Raw genomic sequence first — 10,286 nt, 5'->3', positions numbered from 1 at the left:
TTTTTTTAGACAGAGTCTCCCTGTGTTGCTGAGGCTGGAGTGCAGTGGCGCAATCTCGGCTCACTGCAACTTCCATCTCCCGGGTTCAAGCAATTCTCCTGCCTCAGCCTCCCAAGTAGCTGGGACTACATGTACCCGCCACCACGCCCAGCTAATTTTTGTATTTTCTGGAGACAGCATTTCACCATGTTGGCCAGGATGGTCTAGATCTCCTGACCTTGTGATCCACCCGCCTCCACCTCCCTAAGTGCTGGGATTACAGGCATCCGCTCACAGCCTATAAAAGAATTTAAAAGTTAAAAAAAAAAAAGAGGCCAGCGTGGTGGCTCTTGCCTGTAATCCCAGCACTTTGGGAGGCAGAGGTGGGCAGATCACTGGAGATCAGCAGCTCAATACCAACCTAGTTAATATGGTGAAACCCTGTCTCTACTAAAAATACAAAAATTGGCCAGGCATGGTGGCAGACACCTATAGTTCCAGCTACTCAGGAGGCTGAGGCATGAAAATCACTTGAACCTGGGAGGCAGAGGTTGCAGTGAGCCGAGACCGTGTCACTGCACTCCAGCCTGGGCATCGGAGCAAGGCTCTGTCTCAAAAAAAAAAAAAAGAAAGAAAAGAAAAAAGACAAAAAAGAAGTAGGAGGAGGGTCTAGGCAGAGACATTTGCCCCTGCCCAATCCTAAAAGGTTACTCAATGTCCTCCCATCCCCAGTATCTAACCAAGCAGCTGGACACGCTGCGGCACGTGAACGAGCAGCACGCCAAAGTCTATGAGCAGCTGGACCTGACAGCCCGGGACCTGGAGCTGACCAACCACAAGCTGGTGCTGGAGAGTAAGGCTGCCCAGCAGAAGATCCACGGGTGAGGGCCCAGCTGAGGGCTGGGGGCCGGGCAAGGGAGAGCCCAGAGCTGGGTGAACACATGGGCCTGTGGGCTGGTGGGTGTGACTCATGCATTTCTCCCTAGTAACCTGGGATGGAAGTCAGCTTGCCCTTGTTGATTTTGTGTGATTTAACATTCAGGGCACAACCTTGCTTTAAGCACCAACTATGCACCAGGCTCTGTTTTAGACACTGGGGATGCAACAATGGGGAAACAAAGGCATCGTCCTGCACTGTAAGAGCTCACAGCCTGGACTAGAAAGCAGGCATGTCAATTTTTTTTTTTTTTTTTTTTTTTTTGAGATGGAGTTTTGTTCTTGTTGCCCAGGCTGGAGTGCAATGGCATGATCTCAGCTCACGTAAACCTCCCAGGTTCAAGCAATTCTCCTGCCTCAGCCTCCCGAGTGGCTGAGATTACAGGCATGCGCCGCTACACCTGGCTAATTTTGTATTTTTAGTAGAGACGGGGTTTCTCCATGTTGGTCAGGCTGGTCTCAACTCCCAATCTCAGGTGATCAGCCCACCTCGGCCTCCCAAAGTGCTGGGATTACAGGTGTGGGCCACCTCGCCCAGCCGGCATGTAAATATTTTATGACAGTGCAGGACAATAAGTGATAGAGGAGTGACAAGGAACTGAGGTGGCACAGAGGAGATGTGATCAGCTCGCCTGGTAAGTATAAAAGAAGGGCGGGTCCTTGGGCATGCAGAGAATTCCCCACCCTACCTCAGACAGCAGGTCAAGGGTACCTGTCTGTCCCCTACCCCACATCCCTCCGTCTTCAGGGAGCCAGGGCTGCAGTGAGGCACACTGACCCCATCCCCTTAAAGTCCCTCGTTTATGTGTCCACCTCCTCATCCCCAGGCTGACAGAGACCATTGAGTGCCTCCAGGCTCAGGTGGAAGAGCTGCAGGCCCAGGTGGAGCAACTGAGGAGCCTGGAGCAGCTGCGAGTGCTCCGGGAGAAGCGGGAACGCAGGCGTACCATCCATACCTTCCCCTGCCTCAAAGAGCTGTGCACCAGCCCCCGGTAGGTGAGAGTGCTGCTTCGTGTCTATGGGATTGCCAGCCAGGGGAGGAAGGGGAGGCCACAGGCAGCAGGGGAAATGAGAGTTGGTGCATCATCCAGGCCATCAGGGAGACTGGTCCTGTTGCTAATGATAGTCATAGCAGCTGGCGTTTACTGAGCACTGGCTGTGTGCTGCCACTGTGCTGACTGAATTCTTATTGTAACACTGTCAGGGATGTTTTATTATGCCTATTCTCCAGATGAGAAAATTGAAGCTCAGAGGCTATGTGTCTTATCCAAGGTCACCTGTTTTAGAGGTACAGCCAGGATGTTAACCCAGGAAGGGTAACTCCACTGTGCTTTTCGTTTCCCATTAAACCTAAGACCAGATAACCACTTAATAATGGAAAAATACCTGTTACCTATGTAGTGGGTGTTTCAATAAGGGTCCTGGCAGGAAACAGTCCCTTACACAGAGTAATGGAGAAGTTAAACGAAGAAGAGGTGTGGGCAGGGTGCAGGGAAACCACTGAGAGACTCTAGCGCCCGGCGGTTGCAGCAGGGAGGACCTGCTACCAGCCCTAGGCCTCAAAGAGCAAGGGAGAAGGGAGGCTACCAGCACCTAGATGGCATGGAGAGGGTTGCCTGGCCACCATTAAGCATGGAGAGCCCAGGGAGAATACACCCCACGGCCTCTGCTTCCCCCTCGGACCTCTAGGCAGTGCCTCCCCTCCCATGGACCAAGCTCAGGAAAGAAGGAGGGGACCTGGCAGAGGCGGTCCGTAGTGGTCAGCCTCTTGGGGCAGAGAGCAGAGGGAGAAGGGCTGAGGAGAGTGGAGAGCCAGCGGAGAGGAGCAAACAGTATTTCAGCCCAGAGAACAAGAGCGAAGTAAGCGCCCTGGCTGGGCTGCTTGGCCTTGGCCGTGACCACTGCCGTCTCCTCCGACCCCACCCGCCTTGGCTCCCCACCAGGTGCAAGGATGCTTTCCGCCTGCACAGTTCCTCCCTGGAGCTGGGCCCTCGACCCCTGGAGCAGGAGAACGAGCGGCTGCAAACCCTGGTGGGGGCGCTGCGCTCCCAGGTGAGCCAGGAGCGGCAGCGCAAGGAGCGGGCGGAGCGGGAGTACACAGCGGTGCTGCAGGAGTACTCGGAGCTGGAGCGGCAACTGTGCGAGAAGGAGGCCTGTCGCCTGCGCGTGCAGGAGCTGGAGGCCGAGCTGCTGGAGCTGCAGCAGATGAAGCAGGCCAAGACCTACCTGCTGGGCCCGGACGACCACCTGGCCGAGGCCCTGCTCGCACCCCTCACGCAGGCCCCTGAGGCCGACGATCCCCAGCCCGGCCGCGGGGACGACTCGGGTGCCCAGGACGGCGTCTCCTCGCCGGCCGCCTCCCCAGGCCACGTGGTGCGCAAGAGCTGCAGCGACACCGCGCTCAACGCCATCGTGGCCAAAGACCCAGCCAGCCGGCATGCAGGCAACCTCACACTGCACGCCAACAGCGTGCGCAAGCGGGGCATGTCCATCCTGCGGGAGGTGGACGAGCAGTACCACGCGCTGCTGGAGAAGTACGAGGAGCTGCTGAGCAAGTGCCGGCAGCACGGGGCCGGGGTGCGGCACGCCGGCGTGCAGACCTCGCGCCCCATCTCCCGGGACAGCTCGTGGAGGGACCTGCGGGGGGGTGAAGAGGGCCAGGGAGAGGCCAAGGTGGGCGAGAAGAGCCTGAGCCAGCACGTGGAGGCCGTGGACAAGCGGCTGGAGCAGAGCCAGCCAGAGTACAAGGCACTCTTCAAGGAGATCTTCTCCAGGATCCAGAAGACCAAGGCTGACATCAACGCCACCAAAGTCAAGACGCACAGCAGCAAGTGACCCTTGCCCGGCCTGCAGCCTCCCTCAGGGTGGAGGCTGTGGGTCCCTCAGGCCTGGACGGTGCAACCTCCAGAGATCCAGCACCCGGCCACCGCAGCACGCCGCCCCCTGATCCGGAAGCACAGCATGTTCCCTGCTGAGTAGAGGCAGTCCACCTGTCCTGCCTCCCAGGAGCCCTTGGCCACCTCGCGCCAGCCCAAAGGCGCAGCTCAGAGTTCAAAGCCAAATGTCCCCACTCCCCCAGGGATCCCCCAGCTCCCCCAGCCCCCAGCTTCCTGACCCTGCGCCTCACCTTCAAGCTGGTGACCAGGCTTCTGAAAGCCATTCTGGATCAGTTGGCTTTTTTAAATTTTTTGGTTACGTTTGTTTTTTCTAAGAGATTTGCAATGCAAGGTCTCCTTGACCCCTTGCCACAACTGGAAACACTTGAAAGGGGACCCCAGGGCCAGCTGTTTCAGGGGTTTCCTGGACCACCTACTGCTTCTCCCCAGCCCTGATGCGCTGATATTTCCTTAGCACCAGCTGTCCACCCCCAGGGTCCTGACCAGGTCAGACATGTCCCCTGTCATGCAGAGCAGGAAGCCTCAGCTGGGCCCAGAGTGTCCCTGACCCAGCCCTGCCAAGGACAGGCTTCTCCCTGGATACCCTGGGCCCACCGCAGATCTGTAGCTAATCAGAGGAGGAGGAGAAGGAGCCCCTCCACAGAGCAGTGCACTGTGTCCCTCAGAGCCGGCCTCCTCGGCTTCCAGCCCCAGAAATCCCTGCCAGGCTTTAAGCCTTCCAAGGGCCAGGACAGTGGGGTGCCCCCATCCCTTCATACCGCCTCCAACTAACCGAGCTTGGCCTCTGCCTCTCCTCTCTGTGCTTGCCCCATCTCAGGGACCATGATGTCTCATTCACTGCACACTCCCCACAGGCCAACCCTGGCACAGGTCATGTCTGCAGCCCCCAGAATGTTCTGGACCTGCACTACCGGCCAGTGGTCCGTGTCCACTCCTGCCTCCCCTTCACTGGGGACTGGGATTTTCACCCCATGCTGCATCGTGTTTAATTGGGATGGGGTTAAGGAACATGTTCCCTCCCTCCCTTCCTCCCATATATTGCCTGCTCTTAACCTCCCACCTTTTTGGGGGGCTTTTGAGGACCCAGCTGGGTCAGGGGTTTTGCTTCAAGATGTCAGAGAGTCAACGTTCAGCTTAGAGACACCCAGGTCCCCAGCTTGCCCTAAGCAGTCCTCCAGGGCTTCTAGTTCCTTCTGCCACCCTTCCTAAGACCCTAGAAACCAGAGGAGCCATACAGTCAGCGGAAGGCGGGGGCCCTGGCCTCTGCACGGGGAGCCCAGTGGAAACCTTCATGCCTTATTTATTTCTAATGGGTAAAGGGGTTTTCTTACCAAGCATCCCTGACCTCCTGGAAACACCACCTGCTTTCTGGGTGGCACTGCGATGGGAGCTGGTGGTGACTGCGTCCCTCTGTACATGCAACTTGGAAACTTTTGTCTTTGGGGCTAGGCAGCTCCCTGCCCTCCATGTGTCTGTTTTCTGGGAGAGAGGAATGTGGAAGGGTGGGGAAAGAGCTCCAGCCTGTTTGCTCCCCAGCTCTGTAGTGGCAGACCAGCGTCACCTTCGAAGTATACATGAGAGAAATATATTTACAAATGCTTTATTCTCTTCTTTAATAAAAAATGCACCAGTATTCTAAAAGCAGAAATGGCCCATCTCTGTGTATCTCACACACCTGCCTTGCATCACGCCCAGCCTTGGGAGAGGGTAGCATCCTGGGTCCCACTTCCCCGAGACAGAACAGCGCCAAATAGCAGGCCTAGGCAGAAGTATCTATATTTATTGCGAGCCAGCTAGGGATACATGGTGAACAACTCGGCAGGGCTCCTCTTCCCTTGGAGTTTACATTCTGGTGTGGGGAGATCCACCCAAAATATACAAACAAAAGATAGCATGATGGAAAAATCAGGGCAGGAGGGCAGTGCTACCTCAGCTAGAGCACATGAACTCAACAGGGTGAACCAAGTTTAAAAAAAAAAATCGGCCCAGCATGGTGGCTCATGCCTGTAATCCCAGCACTTTGGGAGGCTGAGGTGGGTGGATCATGAGGTCAGCAGTTCAAGACCATCCTGGCTAAGATAGTGAAATCCTGTTTCTACTAAAAATACAAAAAAAAAAAAAAAATTAGCCAGGTGTGGTGGCATGTGCCTGTAGTCCCAGCTACTTGGGAGGCTGAGGCAGAAGAATCGCTTGAACCAGGGAGGCAGAGGTTGCAGTGAGCCAAGATCGCACCACTGCACTCCAGCCTGGGTGACAGAGTGAGACTATCTAAAAAAACAAAAAAATAGGCCTGGTGCAGTGGCTCATGCCTGTAATCCCAGCTCTTTGGGAGGCCAAAATGTATCACTTGAGCTCAGAAGTTTGAGACCAGCTTGAGCAACACAGCAAGACCCTCTCTCTGCAAAAATGTAGCAGAGCATGGTGGTGTGCACTTGTAATCCCAGCTGCTCAGGAGGCTGAGGTGGGAGGATGGTGAGCCTGGGAGGTCGAAGCTGCAGTGACCTATGATCACACCACTGCACTCGGCTTGGGTAGCAGAGCAAGATCCTGTCTAAAAAAACAAAAAAGACTTACATAATCATATCTCGATATATAAATACAGCACATGAAGAGATATACAGTGTCACTAGAATTCCTGGGGGAGGAATTGGCAATTGGGAGAAAATGTCTAAATAGGCTCTTTGAGGTGGGAAGGGGGGGCGATCATGGGAAAAAAAGATTGAGAAATGCTAATTGAGGATGGTCAGGGCGCTGCTGGAGGGGTGATGATGAAGCTGAAACCAGAAGGCTGAGGAGGAACCAATGGGGAAGACCAGTGCAGGCCCAGGGAGCAGCCGGGGCAGAGGGTGGATGACAGCTCCCAAGGGACCTGCAGGGAGAGCTCGGGCCTCCTCAGTGCAATGAGAAGCCATTGCAGGGAGTCCAGGGCCGGACTGACACCCTGAGGGGCCATGAAGGATGGGGAAGCTGACATGTCCTTGGGGAGCCACCCATTGATGACATAGGTCAGTCACAGGAATGACAAGAGGGCCATCTCCTGGTGTTTTACAAGCTGATAATCCCCACATCTCTCTTCCATATACATGAAAAGCCTCACCACTCCCATTCTTCCTTAGTACATAGAGGGGCTCGTCTTCTGGAGGGGTCCTCATCACCCAGACTGCACCAGCCTCCCTCTTGTTCTGGAGGTGCCGTCGCTCTGTTGGGTCTTCTGTTTTCCTCAATGCAAAATGATAGGCCGTGTGCCGTGGCTCACGCCTGTAATCCCAGCACATTGGGAGGCTGAGGCAGGCAGATCACATGAGGTCAAGAGTTTGAGACCAGCCTGGCCAACATGGTGAAACCTGGTCTCTACTAAAAATACAAAAAAATTAGGCATGGTGACGCACTCCTATAATCCTAGCTACTTGGGAGGCTGAAGTGGGAGGATCACTTGAACCCGGTAAGTGGAGGTTGCAGTGAGCTGAGATGGCACCACTGCAGTCCAACCTGGGTGACAGAGCGAGACTCTGTCAAAAAAAAAAAAGCATCAGGGGCGGTGGCTCACGCCTGTAATCCCAACATTTTGGGAGGCCTAGGTAGGCAAATCACAAAGTCAGGAGTTCAATACCATCCTGGCCAACATGGTGAAACCTGGTTTCTACTAAAAATACAAAAAGTTAGCTGGGTATAGTGTTGGGTGCCTGTAATCCTAGCTACTCGGGAGACTGAGGCAGGATAATCACTTGAACCTGGAAGGTGGAGGTTGCAGTGAGCCAAGATCGCGCTGCTAAACTCCAGCCTGGGCAACAGAGGAGACTCGGTCTAAAAAAAAAAAAAATGCAAAATGATAATGTTTTTTTCAAACTTCCCATGCACTACCCAGCTCTCTCCAGATTTAGTAATTTCCATTCTGAACTTGAGAACTGCTGTCCAAGCTCAGATATTGGAAGCCTAGAAACAGGATGGTGGGTCTTGATCAAAGGGACACCTCTAGGGTACCTTCCTTCACCTCACACTGCCAACCCCACCCACCCCTTCTTGCACTAGCAGCCTGAGTAACTTCCAAAATCGGAGAGGAAAATGCTCCTGAATCTTTGAAGGGTTTCTTGCTGGCTTCCTCACTCTCCCATCTCCAGACAAAAAAGGTAGCTCTGTGGACCCCAATTCCACTAGCCCACCCGACCTGAGTCTGTGGAAAAGCTTCCAAAGTCTTCCTGGGGAAGTAGATTCAGGACTCAGCTGGAGCTGAGGAGAAATGCAGGCTTCCCTCCAAAACTCCTTCCCCCATTGTCCTCATGGGGAACAACTTCCCTCAAACTCAGGAGGTGAGGTAAGTGTGATGCGGGGCCGGGTGCAGTGACTCACACCTGTAATCCCAGCACTTTGGGAGGCTGAGGCAGGAGGATCACTTGAGCCCAGGAGTTGGAGACCAGCCTGGCCAACATGGTGAAACCTCATTTCTACTAAAAACACAAAAACTAGCGGGGCGTGGTGGTGTGCACCTGTAAGCCCAGCTACTCTGGAGGCTGAGGTACAGGAATTGCTTGAACCCAGGAGGCGGAGGTTGCAGTGAACCTAGACCACACCACTGCACTCTAGCCTGGGCGGCAGAGCCAGACTCTGTCTCGAAAAAAAAAAAATGTGATGTGGCAAGCCCAGGGCTGGGCCCCAAACTGCTGTGCCTACTGCCTCAACTGAACAGCGTGGGGGTTTTACAAGGGCAGCATGCAAGTGGCTGTTGGGTTTTCCCATCCTGTTGTCACCTGTCACCAACAGGAGGGGAGCAGGTGGTGATGTATACATGGAGCCATCACACCCAAGAGATGAAGGGAAGCAAGCCATGGCGTGTATCCAGCTGCCCTTCTTTCCCTCAGCATTTTTTTTTTAAGACAGGGTCTTGCTCTGTTGCTCAGGCTAGAGTGCAATGGCATAACTGTAGCTTACTGCAGCCTCCAGCTCCTGGAATGAAGTGATTCTCTCCCTTCAGCCTCCCCAGTAGCGGGGACTACAAATGCATGCACCATGAAGGGTTTTGTTTTTTTTTTTTTTTTTTTTTTATACAGAGACCAGATCTTACTATATTGTCCAGGCTGGTCTTGAACTCATGTGCTCAAGTGATCCTCCCAAATTGGCCTCCCAAAGTGCTGGGATTACAGGCGTGAGCCACCATGCCTGGCCTCCCTCAGCCTTCTAAACTGCCCTGTGGATGCATTTCTTTCCCTCTTCCCTCCTGATCACCCCTTTGTCCTTGCTCAGAGGACAGATACTCCCTGCTGCCTCCCCAGGGGCCCCTCCCTCATTTTCTCCTCCCCTGAACTGGCACCCTTCTCCTCTCCCAGGCCAGACCCACTGCACCATTTGAAGAGGGGAGCCAGCCAGACAGACCTGCCTCCACCCTCCCTGGAGATCCTGAGCTGAGAGCTGGGGGGTGGCTCCAGTTTTAGGGGACCAGGCAGATAAGGGGAAGCAATGAAGGAAGTACCTTCCAGGAAGAGGGGGGCAGCTCTGCGCTGCCCATCCCCTCAGGGAAGAGGGAAAGACGGTTTGGAATAGAGCTTGTCAGCCTGGATTTCCCACTCCAGGGCTACAGAGGAAAAAAGACAAGAGTAATCAGATCCGCGAAAGAAAAAGCAAGTTCCCTTAAGGAACCTGCAGCCCTCAGCAGCAGCTAATTTTTGTCGCCTGCTGACTTCATGCCAAGCACGGTGTTAAATGTTTTATATGTATTTACTATCCTCAAAAACTTTATGAGATGGCTATAAAATCTATAAAATCTCCATTTTACTGATGAGGATACAAAAACTTAGAGGTTAGGTTAGTAATACAAGGTCACATTGAAATATTCGAGCTTACCTAGGCACAGTGGCTCATGCTTATAATCCCAGCACTTTGGGGGACCAAGGTAAGCAGACTGCTTGAGCCCAGGAATTCAAGACCAGCCTAGGCAACATGGTGAAACCTTGTCTCTACAAAAAAATACAAAAATTAGCTGGCACATGACTGTAATCCCAACTACTCAGGAGGCCGAGGTGGGAGGATCACTTGAGCTGGGGAGGCCATGGTTGCAGTGAGCTGGGATCACCCCACTGCATTCCGGCCTGAGTGACAGAGCAAGATTTTGGCTCAAAATATAATAATAAAATTTTAAAATAAAGTCATAGTCACAGCTACCAAGGGTTAGGATATGGACTTTTTTTTTTTTTGAGACGGGGTCTCACTCTGACACCAGGCTGGCTCGCAGTGACACGATCTCTGCTCACTGCAACCTCTCCCTCTCCGGTTCAAACAATTCCCATGCCTCGGCCTCCAGAGTAGCTAGGACTACAGGCGTGTGCCACCATGCCCAGCTAATGTTTTGCATTTTAGTAGAGACTGGATTTCACCCTGTTAGCCAGGATGGTCTCGATTTCCTGACCTTGTGATCTGCCCGCCTCGGACTCCCAAAGTGCTGGAATTACAGGCGTGAGCCACCGCGCCTGGCCTCTATTTTTT

General features: G+C 53.8%; 1 protein-coding gene across 1 annotated transcript in view; it reads left to right on the top strand.

Moving 5' to 3' along the window:
* CDR2L (cerebellar degeneration related protein 2 like) overlaps nt 1–5,460 on the top strand; it is a 16,433-nt gene extending 10,973 nt beyond the window's left edge. The window contains exons 2-4 of the mRNA XM_032241179.1: nt 648–860; nt 1,743–1,907; nt 2,859–5,460. Coding sequence (XP_032097070.1) covers nt 648–860; nt 1,743–1,907; nt 2,859–3,750 — 1,270 coding nt within the window. The 3' untranslated portion in view covers nt 3,751–5,460. The remainder of the gene's footprint in view (nt 1–647; nt 861–1,742; nt 1,908–2,858) is intronic.
* The last annotated feature ends 4,826 nt before the right edge of the window (nt 5,461–10,286 follow it).

This window comes from Sapajus apella, unplaced genomic scaffold (assembly GCF_009761245.1).
Source record: "Sapajus apella isolate SASKATOON/1434 unplaced genomic scaffold, GSC_monkey_1.0 scaffold48, whole genome shotgun sequence".
Lineage (NCBI taxonomy): Eukaryota > Metazoa > Chordata > Mammalia > Primates > Cebidae > Sapajus > Sapajus apella.
This window is presented reverse-complemented; position numbering and strand designations above follow the sequence as displayed.